This window comes from Melanerpes formicivorus, unplaced genomic scaffold (genome assembly GCF_026170545.1).
Source record: "Melanerpes formicivorus ecotype bairdi unplaced genomic scaffold, bMelFor1.0.p_v2 SCAF_19, whole genome shotgun sequence".
NCBI lineage: Eukaryota > Metazoa > Chordata > Aves > Piciformes > Picidae > Melanerpes > Melanerpes formicivorus.
The window spans coordinates 13,364,056-13,385,556 of record NW_027142371.1 but is presented as its reverse complement, the minus strand read 5'-3'; the positions used below and the strand labels follow the sequence as shown (position 1 = coordinate 13,385,556).

The 21,501-nt window shown below is 48.9% G+C and overlaps 1 protein-coding gene across 3 annotated transcripts in view; it reads left to right on the top strand.

Moving 5' to 3' along the window:
- ARHGAP40 (Rho GTPase activating protein 40) overlaps positions 1-16,613 on the top strand; it is a 28,388-nt gene extending 11,775 nt beyond the window's left edge. For all 3 annotated transcript variants that reach the window (XM_068150124.1, XM_068150126.1, XM_068150125.1), the window contains exons 3-15: positions 2,788-3,008; positions 5,133-5,208; positions 5,790-5,941; positions 6,952-7,117; positions 7,478-7,569; positions 7,687-7,764; positions 8,013-8,172; positions 8,916-8,998; positions 9,303-9,509; positions 9,766-9,906; positions 11,696-11,856; positions 12,847-12,902; positions 14,370-16,613. In XM_068150124.1, the coding sequence (XP_068006225.1) occupies positions 2,788-3,008; positions 5,133-5,208; positions 5,790-5,941; positions 6,952-7,117; positions 7,478-7,569; positions 7,687-7,764; positions 8,013-8,172; positions 8,916-8,998; positions 9,303-9,509; positions 9,766-9,906; positions 11,696-11,856; positions 12,847-12,902; positions 14,370-14,476 (1,700 nt within the window). In that variant the 3' untranslated portion in view covers positions 14,477-16,613. The remainder of the gene's footprint in view (positions 1-2,787; positions 3,009-5,132; positions 5,209-5,789; positions 5,942-6,951; positions 7,118-7,477; positions 7,570-7,686; positions 7,765-8,012; positions 8,173-8,915; positions 8,999-9,302; positions 9,510-9,765; positions 9,907-11,695; positions 11,857-12,846; positions 12,903-14,369) is intronic.
- The last annotated feature ends 4,888 nt before the right edge of the window (positions 16,614-21,501 follow it).

The window sequence follows — 21,501 nt, the reverse complement described above, 5'->3', positions numbered from 1 at the left end:
AAGGTTTGCTGGCATCCCCAGAGCATGTAATCATGCCTGGGAGGTGTCTGCATAGGCTGATTCAGCTCTGCCTCTCGAAACTCTGTAGAAAGTCTGTAATTATCATAGAATCATTAAGGTTGGAAAAGATCTTGATGATCTTCAAGTCCAAGCATCAACCCCCACACCCCTATGCACATCAAACCATGTCCCAAAGTGCCATGTCTACACCTTTTTTGAACCCCTGCAGGGATGGTGCCTCCAGCATCTCTCTGGGCAGCCTGTTCAGTGCCTGAGCAGTTGTAGGCTGCTCTGACTGTCTTAGAAATGTTTGGCAATGAAATGCTTTCTGGTGAAGGCTCCCTGTGGCTGCCTTTATGTTTCAAGAAAGTTTGGGTAAATGATGCCCTCTAGTTTTACAGATTTATTCCTCGTTGTGCCCACCTAAGATGCTGCTTGTCTGGAGCTTGCAAGGCAAACCTCAGCAGCCCTTCAGGCTCCAAGCTGTAGCTCAGCTTCTGTGGACCTCCCACTTCTGCTCTGCTTCTTCCTGATTTCCCCTTTATCCCCATAAATAACCTATTTTAGTGGTTTCCTTTTTGGCATGACTGGCAAACATAACTGGGCCAAAAATATTAGCTAGAGGAACTAAAATCTGGGGCTTTGGCCTCAGGTGGTCTGCAGCCCACACGGACGTCCGATTTGGGGCTGCTGTTTGGTATTGTGTGTTAGATTAGCTTCCTGTTATGGCTGGAATTCAGTAGTTACAAAATCTGCAAGCAAAACACTTTGCTAACTTTAGTTGCTTAAGACAAAACAAACCAGAAGGATTTTACACACTGTACCGCCCTGAAAGCAGGGATGTGTGACAACGAGCTCTGCAACGCAGGAGTTGTGAATGGGACCACGAGCAGCACAGGAGCATAGGATGTTGGGGGCTTGGAAGGGACCTCTGGAGATCAAGGCCAACCCCCCTGCCAGAGCAGGGCCATAGAATCCAGCACAGGTCTCACAGGAATGCATCCAGATGGGGCTGGAAAGTCTCCAGAGAAGGAGACTCCACAACCCCCCTGGGGAGCCTGGTCTAGTGCTCTGTGACCCTCCCAGTGAAGAAGTTCCTCCTCATGTTGAGGTGGAACCTCCTGTGCTGGAGTTTCTATCCATTGCTCCTTGTCCTGTCAGGGTGCAACTGAGCAGAGCCTGTCCCCTCCCTCTTGACCCCCAGAAAAGCTGCATGGCTTTTTGACTCTTGATGCAGCAATAATAAAGCTTGGCCTGAGCAGCTGTGAGAGCTGAGGAGATATCAGTGTGCCTAGGAAAGGAAGAGTGAGATTGAACTGTTGTGTTTCAGTCCAGCTGTGATTTTTTCCCCTTTGCTTTTCCCCAGTAAAACCTTTAGTAGAGCTATGCTGGAGCTTCCTGCAATCAATGAATGTGGTACAGAGAACTGCAAAGATAAAGGCTTTGTGCTCTTCACTGTGGTAAAGTCAAAGCCACCTGCTAAATTGCTTCTTTTATCCCTGGATTTCAAGTAGCTGCCTTGCTCAGGGCACTTTCTCACTTGTATGAAGGGCATATGCCATAAGGGAAAAAATAGTCTTCAGTGTTTGAAGGGCAACTTCTCATCTATTGAAGAACAATGTTGAATGGAGCTTGTTTGAGCAGTGCTGCTGTACTTCTTCCAGGCTTCTCACACTTCATTCTGGAACTGGAAAGGTCTTTCATTCTAGTGATGATTTGAAATAGGCACAGACAGAAAGTGGATGCACAGAGCAAGAGTGACAGTTTTGCTTTTGTTGGGTGATTATGGATACCATGCCACTTGAAAAGGTAAAGGATAGTGGTGGTGCATACAGAAAGCTCTGCAAGTACATAAAATGCACTGCCCTGCTGCCAGAGCTCCCTTTACCCAGGTCCTCCGAGCAAAGACAGCTTAAAGCAAGAGCATCTGACTTTCCTACCATGCCCTGTGAACTGAATTGAGTTCCTGTTGCAATTCTCCTGATTAATGCCATGCAGTCACACTTATGTCTCTGCTTCTGTCTGTCTTTTGAGGGAACCTATGTACCATGCCTCTGTATTCTTTTTCTTCTCTTTCTCCTCAGCTAGGGTGAGAAGAAAAGAGTATGTGGGCAGCTACAGCTGCCTCAAGTGCTGTGTCCCATAGAACTGGTTTAGTTGGGAGAGACCTTTAAGATCACCAAGCTCAACCATTAACCCATCACTGCCAGATCACCACTAAACCATATCCCTCAGCACCACATCTGCACAGCTTTTAAAACCCTCCAGGGCTGGGGACTCCACCACTGCCCTGGGCAGCCTGTTCCAGGCCTTGACAACCCTTTCAGGAAAGAAATAATATGCAACCTAAACCTGCTTTGGTGCAACTTGAGGCCATCTCCTCTTGTCCTGTTGCTTGTTCCCTGGGAGAAGAGACCAGTCTGACATCCAACTGGATACCTGGGAATAGAGCTAAGATGTTGAGAGTAACCCTTCACTTCCCAACAAAGATGTAGTGCCCTCCCAGTGCTGTCCCATGGCCACCCCAGAAAAGGGGTAACTAAGGCTTCTGTTTTCATGGAATGAGCTGGGTTGGAAGTGACCTCTTGAGGTTTGCCTCTGAAGTGTTGCTGTTTATGGGCTGCCCAGGGAGGTGGTGGGGTCGACCTCCCTGGAGGTGTTTAACAGAAGCCTGGATGAGGCACTCAGTGCCATGGTGTAGTTGATTTGTTAGGGTTGGGTGAACGGTTGGACTTGATGACCTTGGAGGTCTCTGCCAAGCTGATTGATTGATCTCTTGCCTTGCAGAGGGAGAAGCTGAAGCTGAGTGGCTCCAAGATGCAGGTCTGTCCAACCTCCTTGGGGAGCATGCCTCAGAGAATGACAACCTCGTGCTGCTCTCCACCCTGACCAAGACGCAGGCTGCGGCGGTGCAGCGGCGGCTGGACACCTACTCGCGCTCCCGCAGGAGGAGGAACAAGCAGCCTGTGCGCGACGTCCGAGACATCTTCGGAGTGGGCAGCTCAGAGGTATCTCCCTTTAGACTACAATAGAATTAACCAGGTTGGAAATTACCTTCAAGATCATTGAGTCCAACCTACCATCCAACACCACCTAATCAACTAAACCATGGCACCAAGCACCCCATCCAGTCTCTTCCTAAACACCTCCAGTGATGGGGACTCCACCACCTCCCTGGGCAGCACATTCCCATGGCCAATCTCTCATTCTGGGAAGAACTTCTTCCTAACATCCAGCTTAAACCTCCCCTGGTGCAGCTTGAGACTGTGTCCCCTTGTTCTGGTGCTGGCTGCCTGGGAGAAGAGACCAACCCCCACCTGCCTACAACCTCCCTTCAGGTAGTTGTAGAGAGCAATAAGGTCTCCCCTGAGCCTCCTTCTCTCCAGGCTAAGCAACCCCAGCTCCCTCAGCCTCTCCTCACAGGGCTGTGCTCCAAACTCCTCCCCAGCTTTGTTGCCCTTCCCTGGACACCTTCCAGCAACTCAACATCTTTCCTAAACTGAGGAGCTCAGAACTGGACACAGGACTGACCAGTACTGAGCACAGGGCAGAATGACTTCCCTGCTCCAGCTGGCCACACTATTCCTGATCCAGGCAAGGATGCCATTGGCTTTCTTGGCCACTTGGGCACACTGCAGGCTCATGTTCAGCCTGCTGTCAACCAGTTCCCCCAGGTCCCTTTCTGCCTGGCTCCTCTCCAGCCACTCTGACCCCAGCCTGTGGCACTGCATGGAGTTGTGGCCAATGTGTAGAACCTGGCACTTAGATGTGTTAGATGTTTAGTGGCATCTCCTGAAAGACTTGTGGCAGCTAGCTTGGCTTTCTGGACCTGGGGGTGTGGTGGGTTGATACTTCTACCCTCCCAACCCCCTTAAATTTGGCAGCCCAGTTGGAAGCAAACAAAAGCTGTAATTACAAGCAGAACTCCAATCTACAATGGAATGCAATGAGTGTGTACAAAATACACAGTATTTACAGGTATTTACAATTAATAAACAGCACAGGAACCCCCCTGGTCAAGGTTCCCCCCTTACCTCCCTGTACAAAAGGGAGAAGAGGGAGAAGCAGAGAAGTTAATACCAAAACAATGCAGCCAAGGTCAAGCAGAAGTGAGTTAGTGTCCCTCCCAGAGTGAAGAAGCAAGAAAAGAGGGAAATTGGTTTGGGACAGCTAGTTTTAGTCCCTTATCTCTTCCAGTGGGACTGTTTAGAATGACCTTTATCTTCCTTTTTACACCCAAGAGTGATTGATTTACATTTTACTACTTCTCTGCTCCAGGTCTGTGAACAATATTTAAAGGCACAGCCTAAAACTCCCCTGGGGGGGCTCCTCTCAGTTCCTCGTGGATGACTTCATCTCTTGAGCCGAAATGAAGTTGAGGTGGTAGAATTACTGCACCCCATTTGTGGGGTTCAGAAGTTGCCAGGAGCCCTGCAGATCCATAAGCTTCCTAGGGACTGCTGGAAGACTGCTGGATGGTGTCTGAGCACTGCAGCCTAATGCAGCACTGCTTGTGTTTGGGGCCCTCTTGTGTTTTTGTTAGTTCAGTGGCAGGTTAAGTCATTAGGAGCAAGAGAAAAGAGAGAGACCTCCCAGAAAGCTGTGAAGCTTTGCAACAGAATAAGCCTTCCTGTATTTTCACTAGTTCTGGCAGAAGTAAGGGTTTGATTAACAGAATTGCCTGCCAAATGCCTCCTTATTCCTGTCAAGGTAGGTCACTGTGTAGCTGAATGAAGGCAAGCTCTTAGCTGCTGATGTTTGCTTGCTGTGCTTTCCTCTTGTGAGGGGAGGCACAGGGTAGATCCCATGCAGCTTGGCTGGCCCACCGTGCTGTAGCCCTTCAGTGTGTGAACTGCAAAGGGGAAATTGGTTAACGTTTGTGTGAAAGGTAGAATTGGCTTAATGGGCTGCAAAAGCATCACAAATGCTCTCTGTGAGACACTCATCCATTTTTCCCCTCCTCTGCCAAATCCTCTAATCAGCATTCTTGATTTCAGAGCAATCTTCTGGCCCTAAGCTGGAGCAGCATTTTCTGAAGACGATGCCAGGGTTTATTCTGCCAAACTTGGGGCATCTTACAGTACTGGTTTGTGTGTGGGGAAAAAAAAAACATGTTCTGGTTTATTTTTCAGGAGACAGCAGCAGACAAAGAGGTGCCCAGCAAAGATCAGTTGTGGCACAGTCTACGGACTTCAGGTGTACAGAGAAGTAAGAAGGAAGTTTGGTTTTTTTAATGCAGAAGGGGACTGAAAGGAATAGGACCTGAAGCAGGGCTGGAGCTGGGTGGGAAGTTACACTGATCTGGGCTCTGGCCTTGCTTGTGAGTTGGGTTTGAATGCATGGTTATCCCCAGCTGTGGATTTAGTAAGGCTCTTCCAGGCTCAAGCGTTGCCAGGAATTGCTGCTCAAACTGCTTAGTCTTCAAGAAAGCAACTAGAAGATGCAAATAACATCAGTCTAGCAACGTTCATGTGGTGAAATCCCCTAAAGGCTTCACCCAGCTGGGTAAAGAGAAGTTAGCCTTAGGTATGGCCTTTGATTTAAGGCCATGCCCCTCCCTGGCCATGCCCCTCCCGTGCCAGTGCTCTGGTGATCATAGCTGTAGTGTTATGGCTTTAAGCTAATCTTACCCTAGCGATGAGTCTCAGGGCCGTGCTGTGACAATACTTTTCAGGTGTTGATACAGTGTGGGTCCTCAGATCTGTCTCAAAGTGCTCTTTGAGCACAACTTGTTCTCTAAGCTTCCCCCTTCTGATTTGCTGAAGTTCAAGATGATTTCTCCTCTGCAGCTGACAGCCAGGATTACTCCTGCACGGTCCGAAACACTGGGAAGGAGGAGGCATTCAACATGGATGTTGCCTACTCAGAGCAAGCAGCTGTCCTGCTCAAGGGATCATTCCTGCCTGAATCTAGGAGGTTAAAGGATGGACATGCCCTGACTGTAAGCACTTGTTAGAACTTGTTTGTTTCTTGTTGTGGAGAGGGATGCAAACCACTTGATTCAGCTGCACAATCAGCTCTTGGAAGCATCCTCTGTGGATGGTGTTGCAGTGGGTCTGTGTTGGGTAGGTATTTGTAGACAGGTAGTGCTGTTATCCTGGGTTGTTTGCCCTGAAAGGAGGAGAAGAACTGCCCTTTCTTACTCCTAATTCTACCACTTTTCTTTTCTGCAAAGGTACTGGGCTGCTTCCAAAATTCAAGTAGATTGGAGTGGGTACCAGGCTGTCTTTAATTTAGATCAATTAGGAGCTCAAATATGATTAAAAAGCAATACCAAAAAAAAAAAATGGAAATACTTACTCAGCTCTGGGTGGACTAAAAGCAGGAGTAGCTTTGGCCATTGGTCTGGTGCTGAAAACAGAAAAATCAATAGACCCCAGGTTATGGCAGGGAATGGTAAATATGCAGCAGAACTTGATAGCTGCTGGGGTGAGCAGTGCTAGCTTGCTCTGAACACTTGGGAACTGGTGGGGTGAGCAGTGCTAGCTTGCCCTGAACTCTTGGGAACTGGTGGGGTGAGCAGTGCTAGCTTGCCCTGCACACTTGGGAACTGGTGGGGTGAGCAGTGCTAGCTTGCCCTGAGCACTTGGGAACTGGTGGGGTGAGCAGTGCTAGCTTGCTCTGAACCCTTGGGAACTGGTGGGGTGAGCAGTGCTAGCTTGCCCTGAACACTTGGGAACTGGTGGGGTGAGCAGTGCTAGCTTGCCCTGCACACTTGGGAACTGGTGGGGTGAGCAGTGCTAGCTTGCCCTGCACACTTGGGAACTGGTGGGGTGAGCAGTGCTAGCTTGCCCTGAACCCTTGGGAACTGGTGGGGTGAGCAGTGCTAGCTTGCCCTGCACACTTGGGAACTGGTGGGGTGAGCAGTGCTAACTTGCCCTGCACACTTGGGAACTGGTGGGGTGAGCAGTGCTAGCTTGCCCTGATCCTCCTCTGTGTGTTTTCCCTTAGAAATTTAAGATCCCCAAAGGCAGACTAGGAGTGACCAGGATTGGAGATCTATCAGCTCAGGACATGAAGAAGATCCCCACGCTGGCCCTTATTGAACTGACAGCTCTCTGTGACATTCTGGGCTTTGAGTTGAAGAGAAACAAAGCAGCAAAACTGAAGACAACAGGTTGGTTGTGTGTCATCTTTAAGGGCTTTGACAGTGCCTTTTTTGGTGGTTGTTTTGGGGTTTTTCTTGCACTGATCTTCTCAGAGGTTTGTGTTTTAACCAGAGAAGGCCTTCAGTAAGGACCCTTGTGACCGATGTGCTCCTTGATCAGAATTTCTCCTGGGAGTCACTGGATCATGACATCAACCTGGCACCATCTTTGTGTCTGACTATCAAATGCTCTTGGTCTATTTAACTATTCCTTTCTTTCTCTGGTATCTCCAGCTACAAAATGTGCCACCTGAGCCTGCAGTGAGGGATATATCCTTTACATCTATATTAGAAGTGATGCAGACTTAGAGCATGTTGTTTCTGTTGTAGAGAAAAGACTCTTTGGAGTTCCACTCAACACCCTGTTAGAAAATGACCAAAAACTGCTTCCCAACACCAAGGTCCCTCTGTTACTCCAGGCAGTAAGTTCTCTAGTTTCATTCACACCTCTGATCTTCAGAGGCAGGAGGCCTGTGATAAGGAAGGGCTGACTTCTCGTTCTCTGTACCTAAGAGCTTTCTTTTCCCCTCCTTTAATAGCTGCTATCCTGCTTGGAAAAGAGAGGACTGGAAACAGAAGGCATTTTGAGAGTTTCAGGGTCCCAGACCAGAATCAAGGTATGAGTGCTGAGCAGTGTTTGAAAGTGTCAGAGGTGATCAGGGAGTGTGTTGCTGGAGCAGGTATCTAAATGCCCTGACTTGTCTCATCCTTTCCCAGTGCCACTAGAAATGTCCATTGCTGGGAGATTTGGGTGGGTCTGCTGCAAGGGTCTTTGCTCTCTTGCCTTGATAGGTTGTCCTGGTGCTCAGCTAGAGAATTTGCCTTGTGTTTGCTCATTAAAGCCTATGATAACTTTTGTTAACAGAGTCTGGAACAGAAGCTAGAAAGGGATTTCTACACTGGCCTGTTCCGCTGGGATGAAGTCCACCAGAACGATGTCTCTGGGCTGCTGAAAAGATTCATCAGAGAGCTGCCAGCCCCACTGCTGACAGCAGAGTACCTCCCTGCATTTGCTGCTGTACAAAGTAAGTCTCTGCTTAACCCTCTGGCATCGGTTTCCTGGCATGTGCTTTTCTTGTGAAGCTCTTGGGCTCTTCTGTCAGGTGCGGTGGGAGCCTGTGGGTGCGACGCGATGGTTACACAGAGCATGACGTGAGCAACAGCCAAACTCAAGTCTGCTGGGTGCTGCATGGCCTGAGGGTCAGAGTCACTGGGGCTTGGATGTGTGCATCCTGTGTAGGAGCACTGTCCTGGGGTCTTAAATTGAGTTGGGTCTTTGGAGGCTATGAGCTGCTGCCACAAACTAGGACAACTTGATAGACAATGACGTGGCAGCTGGCCAAGGTTGCACAGTCTTGGCTGGTCTGCAGGTAGTGCAGTGTTCTTCAGACACCTTATTGTGAGGTTTGTGCCTCAGTGGGTGGTTTGAATCTGTTAAGCTCACTGTTCATTGATGTGCACAACTCTTTTTGCTCAAGAAATGGGGAACAGAGAGATCTTTTGATGTCCTTCAAGGCATTAGACTTCCTGGCAGCAAATCTCCGAAGCGCATCAGCCATGTGTTTGCAACAGAGGCAATTCACTTCATGGGGGCAGTGTGAACTTGATTTACTTCTGTAAAACCAGGCCTCAAGCTCTGGGTGGCAACCACTAAAAAAGTAATTGCCTTATTTCTTGGGGGATTCCCACACTCAAAAAGAACAGTGTCAGAAGCCTGCATCTTCTGGAATGTTTGCCATTCTCCCTCCCTCTCTCTCTATCCCTCTAGATATCCCAGACCTGAAGCAGAGATTGCAAGCTCTAAACCTCCTGATCCTGATTCTGCCAGAGCCCAACAGAAACACTCTAAAGGTAACTAACTACTTGTCCTGGAATTAGCTGGGGAAACCCAATCCTGTTCCAGGCTTTTATTCAAGGAGACTTACCAGCTGTTGTAAATCATGTCCATCATGCTGTTGGGTTTGTTTCACTGACCTGAGAATATTGTCCTAGTAGTAGAAATTGCTCACTGAACTTCCTGACTGGAGAGAGAGGATTTGCTGAAGGATAGCAACACAAAAAAAGCTGATTAAATGATCTCTCCAGCAATTATCACAGCAGTTTCTTGAGCACTGTGTCAGTAATGGATGTCTCAAGGCTCTTCCTCTCCCTTTAGGCTCTACTTGAGTTCCTCAGCAAAGTGGTTGCCAGGGAGAACAACAACAAAATGAACCTCTGGAACGTTTCCACAGTCATGGCCCCAAATCTCTTCATGCACAAGGGGCTGCCAAACAAGATTCCAGAAGGGAAGGAGAAGCAGCTGGCAGAGGGGGCAGCTGACGTCGTGAGGATGATGATCCACTACCAGGATTTGCTCTGGACTGTGAGTCATGCAGGTGGTCTGTGGCATGGCGTGGCAGTGCCTTGGTCTGGTTAGACTTGGGACAAGGGAAAGGACAGTCTTAGAAATTCCACTGGGATCAAATGTCCATAGGCAAAACCTCAAGCTGAATTCCGAGCCTACTCGCATTCACAGCACCTAGGTATTTTGCCTGAGGAGCTTCATAAAGTGCTGCTTAGCTTCTTAAATGCCTGCTTGGTTTGTTTTAATTCCTGTTTTCTCTTTCTCCCCTGCCCAGGTCTCCTCTTTTCTGGTAGCCCAAGTGAGAAAGCTGAATGAGAGCAGCAGCAAACGGTACCAGTTCTGCGACAAGCGGATCAGAAACCTGCTGCGGAAGATTCACGCTGATAAAGACAAGGTGGAAAAGAGCCAGGCAGAGGTGGGTTGGGGCCTGGGAGGACAGAGAGAGTCAAATGCTTTCAGGACAATCCAGAAGCTGTGATCTCTTCAGTTTGAATGGTTGTTTCCTTCAGTTGCTGGAACCTCTCAGGGTCCACCTGTTCCTTTTGCAACTACCTGAAGGGAGGTTGTAGCCAGGAGGGGGTTGGTCTCTTCTCCCAGGCAATCAGCACCAGAACAAGAGGGCACAGTCTCAAACTGGACCAGGGGAGGTTTAGGCTCGAGGTGAGGATAAAGTTCTTCATAGAGTTGTTAGCTGTTGGAATGTGCTGCCCAGGGAGGTGGTGGAGTCACCATCCCTGGAAGTGTTCAAGAAAGGATTTGATGTGGCACTCGGAGCCTTGGTTTGGTTGCCAGGGGGTGTTAGGTATTAGGTAAGAGGTTGGACTTGATAATCTCTGAGGTTTTTTCCAGCCTGGTTGATTCTGTGATTCCATGTTGCTGTTGAAGGTGCTGATTTCAGAGGGGACAGCTGCTGCTCAGGCAGCCAAACAGACGAGCTGATGCTTTGGAAGTGCCATTACCACACTTCTGTCAGCCTCGGGAACCTGCACTGTTTTTGCAGAGGATGTAAGATTGCAAAGTTAAATTGCTGCAGTCAGACCCCATTAGAATAGTTCAGGGTTCTCTACAGTTGGTGAAAACAGCCTTGAGAAAGCAGCAGCTGAGCTGAGCTCAGGGAAGGATTTGTGCTGAGGCTTCCTGGCTTGGTTTGCAGCTACCGTTCTGAGACTCAGCAGCCTGTAATTCAGCTGCCCGAACTCCTCTTTCAGTCATTTAAACGGATTCCAGAGTAGTCTGCCAGCCCTGTGCACAGCAGCTGGTCAGGTTTTGGGCTGACCAATGCCGTTTCCATCGGAGCTTGTGCTGCTGCCCGTGCGGGTGCTGCCTTCGGACAGCAGAGAGCACCAGCGCACGCTGATGGAGAGCTGCGTGTGCCGCCCCAGCCAGCACCCGTGGATTGTTTAGAATCCTTTCCTTGAGGTTTCACAGGCTAGGGCATCACCTAGTCCTGCTAAAGCAGAGGCACCCACAGCAGGTTGTCCAGGATCACGATGTCTGGGCTGGTTTGGGGTCTCTCCAGAGCAGGAGACCTCACAACCTCTCTGGGCAGCCTGCTCCAGCAAAGCAGCTTTTCCTCTTGCTCAGTTAGAACCTCCTGGGTTCCAGTTTGTGCCCATTGCCTCTTTGTCCTTCTGTAACCTTCCAGCCTGGAGTATGTGTGGGATAAGAAACAAACCCAAATTCTCTGAATACCTGGCCGGCTGCCCCAGAGAAGGGCAACGAGGCTGGGGAGAGGCCTCGAGCACAAGCCCTATAAGGGAGCTGGAGTTGTTTAGCTTGGAGAAGAGGAGGCTCAGGGGAGAGACTTCATTGCTCTCTACAACTACCTGAAGGGAGGTTGTAGACAGGTGGGGGTTGGTCTCTTCTCTCAGGCAACCAGCACAAGAGGACACAGTCTCAAACTGTGCCAGGGGAAGTTTAGGCTTGTGGTGAGGAGAAAGTTCTTCCCAGAAAGAGAGATTGGCCATTGGGATGTGCTGCCCTGGAAGGTGGTGGAGTCCTCATCCCTGGAGGTGTTCAAACAGGGACTGTATGTGGCACTTGAAGCCATGGTTTGGTTAGCCATGAAGTGTTGGACTTGATGAGCTTTGAAGTCTTTTCCAACCTTATTGATTCTGTGATTCTTACACTCTCTGCTCTGAAACTTGATTCTTCAGCTGACAGCAGTCTGTCTTTAAGCACTTCTTCCTTTTTACCTTGCTCAGCCTTCCAAGATTGTGAAAGTCCATGCTTCCCTTCTCCTGAAGGATTCCCTGGAAGTCCATCTGAACAATGCAACCAGAGTTGCTGATGTCTTGAAGCAGTTTCAGAAGAACCTCTGCCAGAATGGCTGGAATATTGTTAACACTGTCAACCTTCTCAAGTGGTAAATGGCTTTCCTCTGGTTTGCTTTGGGTTGGGTGTTTTAAAAGGAAGGAGGAAAACAAAGAGCAGATGGCCTAGCTGCTGGTTTCTGTCTGGTGTGGTGGCACAGTGAGCCCTTAGGAGACTGCTGACTGCTCTAAGCTTTGGGAATAGTTTGTTGGATGGGACAAGCTAATGTTAGTTCCACAGTGCTCAGGAGGTCAGGAGTCCCCTCTGGGCTGCTGGATGGTGAGTGAGCTCCAGCAGGATGTGCACAGCCCTGCTGAATGGAAGAGAAAGTGGAATAATATTCAACACACATCCTCTGTTAGCACTCCTGGAGGTAAACATCCTACCTGTGGAGAGTTATTTGCCTGGAATAGTATCTGCAGCTTGTGTGTGTTAATGTGGGAGCTTCCTAAATGAGCTCTGCAATTCCCTCCTATGCTCCAGTTGCTGCAATAACCTGCAAAAAAATGAACAAAAGATTTTCTCTGTCATCATGCCCTGAGGACTGTGTTTAGTAGATAAACAGTGAACCTCCTGACTGTGTCTCTGGGCAGAAGATGCCTAGATGAGGGTGGATGGGAAAGTGGCTGAATATGGGTCAGCTAGGACTAGTATCTCACTAACAGGCTGCTACTGCAGCTGCCAGAGTCTTCCTGCAGATGATCTTCACTTCAACACACCAACAGGTCTCAAGTGATGCTCTCAGTGAGCTTTGATTTTTGTGCCTGTTGCCTTCCTGTTGAAAAGTCAGTGTGTGCATGGTGTGCTTCTCACCAAGTGAGGAACATCTGCCTGACTGGGGGATTTTTGTCACCTTTGGGTGTCCTTTTCAGCAGCTGCACTCTTCAGAAGGATCAACAATGCCTCTCTACCATGGCCTGCTGCTCCCTTGACCCTTGCTGGTCTCTGAACCATGATCAGTTTGGGGGAAGAAACATTACTGAACTACCTGACCTGCCTTTTGCAGGGCTTTGTTCACTTCATTGTGTTTCTCTTCCTACAGTAACAACTCAGTGGACTGCACAAACTTGCTTCTATATGAAGTGGGAGGCAATATTGGTAAGTCTGGGTGGCAGCATCTGCAACATTTATTGGAATGAAAAGGGGATTTGTCATTTCATTCAGAAAAGGATGAGAAGAAACAGCCTCTAGCTGCCTCTAGCTGCAAGATCCTAGGAACAGGCTGCCCAGGGAAGTGTTTGAGGCAATGTCCCTGGAGGTATTGAAAGGCTGTGTAGAAGTGCTGCTTAGGGACATGGTTTGGTGGTGGTCTTGGCAGTGTTAGGTTTGTGGTTGGATGATCTTAAAGGTCTTTTTCAACCTAGATGATTCTATGATTCTGTATCTTTTTTTAACATGCTTAACTTCTCTTAGGAGGGAGTTTAAAAAGGATGAGATTTGGAATGGGCTCAAAGTTATGAGACAAAGGACCAAGAGTGGGTTAACCTCACCCCCAGCAAACAGGCTCTTGGCTTCATGGTTCACATAGAATGGAATGGAATGGGTTTGAGTTGGAAAAGACCTTTCAGATCATCAAGTCCAACCATTCTTTTAACTACCCAGCCTGGTGCTGAACCATCTCCCTCAGCATCTTATCTCTGCAGCTTTGAAACACTCCCAGGGGTGGGGATTCAACATGTCTCCCAGCCATCACTGCAAAGCATTTGCAGCATGACTCTGTGGGCAGCTTGCAGCCAGGACTTCCAACAACATTAATGGATCTTACTGAGAAGCTGCCTGTCAGGAAAGGTGGAAACTCAGAACATCCAGAAGCCTTGAGGATGGGGCATGCAAAACTTTATCCATCTTGAAACCAAACCCTGCTCCCATTCCTTTCAATGCAGCATGCTGAGCTCCCTCTCCCCTCAAGGGTAAAGATTCATGTTTGGAATTGAGAGTAGAGCTCATAAACTGCATTAATCTAAGCAAAGAGCAGCTTCATCCTGTGCCTTGAGACTCAAAGGAGTTGATGATGTTCATGAGTCACTGATTTCTATTTGTCAGCAGGGCAATGCCATCGAGTAGAGAGAGGACTTGAATGATATGATTGTAGCAGCAGATTGGGGAGGGGGTCTGAAAATGGGAAGGAATTCTTCTGCCCTGACACAGCTGCTTCTGGAGGCTGTTGGATCCCAGAGGGCTTTGTCTGCCCCTTAGAATTTCTCTTAGTAGCCATCTGTAGAACAAAAGCTGTGTCAGGGGAAGTAACTCATTCTCTGCATTGGATCCCTAATGTATTTCACGATGGTTTTTCAAGTGCTGAAGGCCTTGGGTATCAAAGCAGAGATAACCTTTCCACAAAGGTCAAAGCTTGGGCTTAGTGTAGTTGTAAGAAGCATTTAACAGAAGTTACTTCTGAGCAGTTGTGGTATTGACATTAATGTGGAACAAATACCAGGGGTTGTAGGGGGGGGGAAGAGATAAACATAAAGCCCAATCCCTAGCAACTAGAGGGCTAAGGATATGAAAAGTGTTGGTTTGATTTGATCTTTCCCCCCCCCCCCACCTTTGAATCTGTTTTGATAGGTGAGCACTGCCTGGACCCAGACACTTACCTCTTAGACCTCTACCACATCAATCCCCATGCTGAGTGGATAATTAAGCAAAATCCATCTTATCCTCGGGTGTTCTAAGGACAGCAGGAGCAAAGCTGAAGCATTTAGTTGGAAGGTTTTGGAAGGCATGGAGGAAAAAGCCGTGGAGATGGTCCTGCTTTAGTCCCAGACTGGACAATGCTTCTGTCTTTGAAGGAAAAGCAGCTTTGTGTGCTGCTTTCCATGAGAGCTGGCTGTGAGTTCAGCAGCCTGCAAGCCAACAGGGGGTTGAGAGCAGGCAGCAGTTACTGTCAGGTAGCTGGATTTGCAGGGGTCTGATTATTCTTGGCAAAATAGCCGCCCAAGACAAGCCCTGCAAAGAAGGCTGCCCTGATTCTGCAGCAGAGTTCAAATGCAAGAGAGGAAACGTCCTGAAGGTCTCAGGCCTGGATTTGCTCTTTCTTTTGGTGACTTCATGTCTTTGAGAAGAGACAGTCAAAGGCTGCAGAGGTACTAATGACATCCCTTTGGTGAGAGCCACTCTTGGCTCTTGCACACCACCAGAAGGATTTGGCTTTCACCTGTAAGACACTGCTACAGTCTTTGGGGAGTGAAAGAGGATGCTTCCAAAAAGGCCAAAGGGGATGTGAGGCAAACATCCTGTATGTAGTGACTGCAGTCAAACACATGTGTGCAGAAGAAAATAACTTCCCTTGGGAAAAGTATGGGATGGACAACAGCCTCTCAGATGTGTGGTGTGATAGGAGCCATGCCTGCCCCACACAGCTCTGCTGGTAACACGTGCACAGCTTGCCATTGATGTGAAGGTGAACCATCCATTTATCTTGCTGTATGTCAACAAATAAACCAAAGAAACACTCTGAAGATAACTTGGGGTTAGTCACCTCACATGGCCACGTGAACTGAACTCAACTTCCTTTGGGAAGACTCTGGGAGAATGCAGACAAAGCAACCCCTCCCCACTAAGTAAGACGTGCAGTGGCTGAAATAAGAGGTCCATGCCTTGCTCTGGTCACACAGTGGGTACTGAATTGAGCCTTGGCCACTGTGACTGCATGTTCTCATCCCACACAGCACAGTGTGGCTGCTGGAGAGCAGAAGGCTTGCACCTGGCATCGCTGCCCGGTCATCCCCTGAGCTCAGCTCGGGTTCGGCTGTGCCTGTGGGAGAGGAGTGTGCCTGTGGGAAGTGTTCTGCTGAAATACCTCACCTGAGGAACCCTACCCTGCAGTTCCAGGAGGATGGAACCTGCACCCTCTCTGACAGTACTCCTGGCTCTTTTTTTTTAATAGACTGTTTTTAAACACTTGGATATTTATTCCTGTGGCAGAAGCAGGGCTGCCCTGCAAGCATATGCTCAAAGTATTTCATTTGCCAGCTCCCAGCTGCACTAGTGACAATCTCCAGTATTACTTCCTTTGATCAATGAATTTGTCTCCATTGAACTTCCCCTCCCCCTGCCCCCACCTCTGCTTTTTTGAAGCCAGGCTGATATGTAGCTATCCCCATTCAGTATCTCCTAGTCCCAGTCTCTGTTGTAAGGACACTTAATTCTGTGGCTTGTCTGTCTGTGTGCTCAAAGCCTCTTGGTGGATAACATCCTTGAGGAACAGAGAGCTGTAGTCCATGTTCATTCTGACCTGCTGTGAATGCTGTGTGAGTGGTGCTGATGTCTTCAGATGGATGCTTGTGGTAGAGACTCTGCCCCTATGGTTTTTTGCTTGAGCTGATGCAGATGCACTGAGTGGTGGGATCACCTTCACTAAAACCCCACCCCAGTTCCAACCCTGACCCACATCCCCAAAGCTGAGACTTCTTGAGGTTTTTTAGGGGGGCTTAAATTGCACCTGAAAGGGTCTGATTCTTGTCCTTGAGGATGGGTGACTTGTGGCTCTCAAATGATCAGGCTGCTTCAAAACTGAGCATTAAAAGTTGAGGGCACCTCCTCACCCATCGCTTCTGGAGGTCTTTGTTGTGGGGATGGAGCTTGGCAAAGAGCAAATACCAGAGATATGATGCTCTAAGAAACACCCAACACTCAGAGGTATCAGTGAGAGAGACAGGAGAACCTCTTCCTGCTCAAAAGATCCTTTGTGAGGATCACATAATGCTGTGGGGTTCCACCCCCTCCTCTGCTGGGTGGTTTCCATACACCTGGGGAGGACAACACAGCATCACTGCTGCTGTGACAACAAATGGGGGGGGGGGGGGGGGGGGGGGCAGGTCACACCACACAAGGTGAATCAGTGCTGTAGCAACAAGGTTGGTGGAGGAATCTCCTGAGAACAAACATCAGCTCTCAGATTGGAAGGAAGTGGATAAAGAAAACAACTCAGAGCCAAACCCTTCCCAGGTGATGGTTATGCTTCTCATTTTTTTTTCTTTCCTCTCTTTCTTCCTGAAAGTGTGAAATATTTTTCTCAGTCCCTGAGGTGCAGCCTGCTTCTGGATGCTGTCTTTTAATAACTTTGGTTGTTTGTTTGGCTGGTTTTTATACAAGATTTTAATTCTGTATTTAAAATTCATTTATCCACCAAAACAATAAAACTGCAATAAAAATCTCCTGGCTGCAGTTTCATCACTGGCTGGGAATGAATGAATGAGCCTGGCAAGTGCCAGCAGGGCTGTGAATGCCAGCAGGGTTTGCCCTCCTGCCTGATGGAGGGGTCCACCTGGAGGCTAAGAGAGCTTGACAGGAGTTTCATGTTGTAGCTTCTGGGGAAGCTCCTCCTTGGGTGATCATGTGGGGGAGATGTGAAAGAGAATAGAATAGAATTAACCAGGTTGGAAGAGACCTTTGAGGGCATTGAGTCCAACCTAGCATCCAACACCATCTAATCGACTAAACCATGGCACCAAGCACCCCATCCAGTCTCTTCCTAAACACCTCCAGTGATGGGGACTCCATCACCTCTCTGGGCAGCACATTCCAATGCCCAATCTCTCTTTCCAGTTCTGGGCCCCTCAGTTTAAGAAGGACATTGAGACACTTGAATGTGTCCAGAGAAGGGCAACGAGGCTGGGAAGAGGTCTGGAGCACAGCCCTGTGAGGAGAGGCTGAGGGAGCTGGGGTTGCTTAGCCTGCAGAAGAGGAGGCTCAGGGGAGACCTTCTTGCTCTCTACAACTATCTGAAGGGAGGTTGTAGCCAGGAGGGGGTTGGTCTCTTCTCCCAGGCTCCCAGCAACAGAACAAGAGGACACAGTCTCAAGCTGTGCCAGGGGAAGCTTAGGCTCAAGGTGAGGAGAAAGTTCTTCACTGAGAGAGTTGTTAGCCATTGGAATGTGCTGCCCAGGGAGGTGGTGGAGTCCCCATCCCTGGAGGTGTTCAAGAGGGGATTGGACATGACCATGGTTTAGTCATGAGGTCTGTGACGACAGGTTGGACTTGATGATCTTTGAGGTCTCTTCCAACCTTGGTGATTGTGTGATTCTGTGATTTCTATGAAGAACTTCCTAACATCCAGCCTAAACCTCCCCTGGTGTGATCTGGGAGGCGGAAGAGAAGGTCCATGTTGGGTGTAGAAAGCCCAGAAGAAGGTTAATGTGGCTGAAGGTCTGTAAGCAGCAAGGATTCACTGATCACTTCTGGAGGAAGGAGAGCTGCTCTTATAAGTTGAAGCTTAAGAAAAGATGTCCATGGCCCAATGGAAATCCTCTTCTCACCTCTCAGTCCCTTCTCTGCTGAGCTGTGCTCAGTGACCTGCATCCAAGTTGGCCATGGAAAGCAAGAATCCAGCCTGAATCTTTGGTTCAATTGAGAGTAATACCGTAGTGCTCAAGAGCCAGGGAGGAAATGATGGCATAAATCCACTGCTGTTGGTTTAAAACCAGTAGCAGCAGCAGCAGCCTGGCCAGTACTGCTGGGAAGAAAAGCAGGACTTGGTCTCCTACCCAGAAACAAAAGGGAAGAGAGGAGCATCCAAGCAGCTTTAGAAAGCTTTCTGGGCAATTACCTGAGGAAAACACCAGCTTATCAAACTCTCTTCACCCATTTATCTTCAGTAGTATCAAAGTGCTATCTCTCCCACCTCCAATAGTGGGCTCAGTGTTGGGTCCCTCACTACTAGAAAGGCATTGAGGTGCTGGAGCATGTTCCAGAGAAGGACAATGAAGCTGTGGAAGGTTCTGGAGCAGAAGTCTTAAGAGCAGCCAAGAGGAAACTGCTCTCTTCTCCCAGGTAACTAGTGATAGGACAAGAAGAAATGGCCTCCAGTTGTGCCAGGGGAGGTTTAACTTGGACATTGGGAACATTTTCTTCCCTAAGAGGATTGTCAAGCCCTGGAGCAGGCTGCCCAGGGCATGGTGGAGTCCTTATCCCTGGAGGGACTGAAATGCTGCGTGGATGTGGTGCTGAGGGTTTAGTGGTGGCTTAATGATTGGACTTGATGATCTTCAAGGTCTCTAGAGCCTAAACAATTCTGTGACTCTATGACAGCTTACAACTTGTGTTGCAACAGATTTTTTTTGAGCCTCACCCAGAGCTTTAAAAGGCCTGAGGAGCACAGTTGTGTGTAACACACTCATGTTACCTCCTAGCTCAGTCTGTGTACCTGCCTAGTCAGTGCAGGTGGAGAAAGTTGCTCTCATCCTGCGCTGATGACTCTCTAATAAGCCTTCCCTGGACACAAGAGGCAGTCAGAGGGTGGAATAATTGCCTTTTACTTATAACAAACCAGCAGAGCTGGCCCAGGGTTTCAAGAGAGACAATTAAAGATATGGCATTGTTTACTGCAAGAGGAGAAACAGACCTGGGGGTTCCCTAAGAGCCCTCCCTGTTCTGCGCCGCGCTGGCGGAGCGCCTCGTTGGGGCTCGCATTTATTATGAGCCACTTATTATCCCTAATTATTAAGCTGGGGGGAGGTCTCTCAGTAACAGGCAAAATCTGTGACTTGATGAACACTCAGCTGCCTGTATTTAAGACAAAATTACTGTGATTAACCAAATGGATCAAGCCTGCTTTCCCTTTGCCTGGCTCGGGACAGAACAAATGGACTAAATGAGACCTATTTAGCACAGAGGTAGAGAAAAGGGGTTGCAGGCTTCAGGATAACACAGGCTTAGAGGATTAGGGTTTTAAATGATTGTATTTTCTTTTCCACACTCTGCTGTTAATGGTAATGGCCCCTAATTGTCTCTTGCTAGATAATTTTGCCTCCCAACAAAAAGCACTCAGGCTGTGCTTTCCTCAGCTCAGCCCAGCCAGGCAGAGCCCCGGCGGGTGAGCAGCCAGGTGGGTTGGTTTGTTGGACCCTGAACCCAGAGCAGGGCTGGGTTGGAATGCCTGAGTGAGCTGCTCCCTCGTGGTTCTTACCTAGGTGTCTGCAGAATCATAGAAACATGACTGAGTTGCTGGAAGGTGTCCAGAGAAGGGCAACGAGGCTGGGGAGGGGTTTGGAGCACAGCCCTGTGAGGAGAGGCTGAGGGAGCTGGGGTTGCTTAGCCTGGAGAAGAGGAGGCTCAGGGGAGACCTTCTTGCTCTCCACAACTACCTGAAGGGAGGCTGTAGCCAGGTGGGGGTTGGTCTCTTCTCCCAGGCAACCAGCACCAGAACAAGAGCAGTCTCAAGCTGTGCCAGGGGAGGTTTAGGCTGGATGTTAGGAAGAAGTTCTTCACAAAAAGAGAGATTGGCCACTGGGATGTGCTGCCCAGGGAGGTGGTGGAGTCACCATCCCTGGAGGTGCTTAGGAAGAGACTGGATGGGGCGCTTGGTGCCATGGTTTAGTTGATTAGATGGTGTTGTGTGATAGGTTGGACTTGATCTCAAAGGTCTTTTCCAACCTGGTCTGGTTTATTGTATTCTATTCTATTGGATTGTTCTGGTTAGAAAACATCTCCAAGGTCACTGAGTCCACCTAACGCTACCGTGGCTGTTAAGCTACAACCCAAAGGGCCATGTTTAAAGAGTAATGGTGAGAGCAGGATTAATCCTTCAGGTTGTCACATGCTTGGCAGATGTAGCCTGCTCTGCCTCCTCCAGCTGCTTTGCTGTCCAAGGGTAGATGTCCTTGTAAGCCTGGCCAGTCCTCCTTGGTGGAAATGGGTTCCAGCTGCATGATGGAGCCACGGTCTCTCAGGCTGCACCTATGTGTGTTGAAGTAGCACAGGGTATAGAGCAGTCCCCAGGGTTTGAATTCATGCCCTGACTCCATGGGAGTTTCCTAATGAAAACCACACTTGGAGCCATGTGCTGTCTATATAAAGCTGTTCAGCTGCAGGAGCTTGTCCCTGTTGAAGCTTTTGAGGTGTGCTGGAGGTCATCAGCCCATTCTCATTGCCTTCTCATTCCAGGGTTGTGTGGCATCTGCACATGTAATTAAGGTGATGCTGTGAAGTAGGCAAGATACTGGAGGGCCAGGAAGATGCTCTTCATTTCACTGTGGTCTGCTCTCCTGTGAAACAAAGTGATGAAGGGTAGATCTGCCATAGCAGAAGAAACCAGCTCTGGCCATCAGCATGAAAAAGGGGAGGGTAGCTCAGTGCCAGAAATGGGGCAGACCCTGTGCCTGACTCTGTGGAGGGCAGATCTGGCAGTGATGGAGGGAGACAGTGTCCCAGTTACAAAGTAGGACTGCTTCAACACCAGCTGATTGCTCTTACAGGAGGTTGAAGATGTCTGTGGTGGAAGCTGGTGCCCCTTACCACTGATGCTCATTGAGCAGAAGAGGGGTTTGCTTACATGTGCTGGCCAAGAAAACCATGGTCAGGTTCATTTCAGCATACTGTTGAAAGAAAGAAGTTGGAAGTGCTTCAGGGGACTGGAACTGCTTATCCTGGTGAGTTGTCTTCATCCAGCTCCTTTTCCCATTTGCCAGTGGGGAGGTTTATCCTTGCTGTCCCCAACCCCCCAGCTCTGCTGTCGTCAGGGTGTTGCATCTGATGAGTAAATGGCTGCTGGAGGCTGTCTGGCTTGGTCTGTGGTGCTGATGGCTCAAGGTTTCAGAGGGCCATGCAGATGTGGTGCTTGGGGATGTGGCTTTGTGATTCACTCAGTAGAGAAGGGTTAATGTTTGGACTCGATGATCTTGAAGGTTTTTTCCAGCCTAAACGATTCTGTGATGCTCTGGTGTGTGTGTGGCTGCCCTCCATTCCTGGGGCTGCTTGT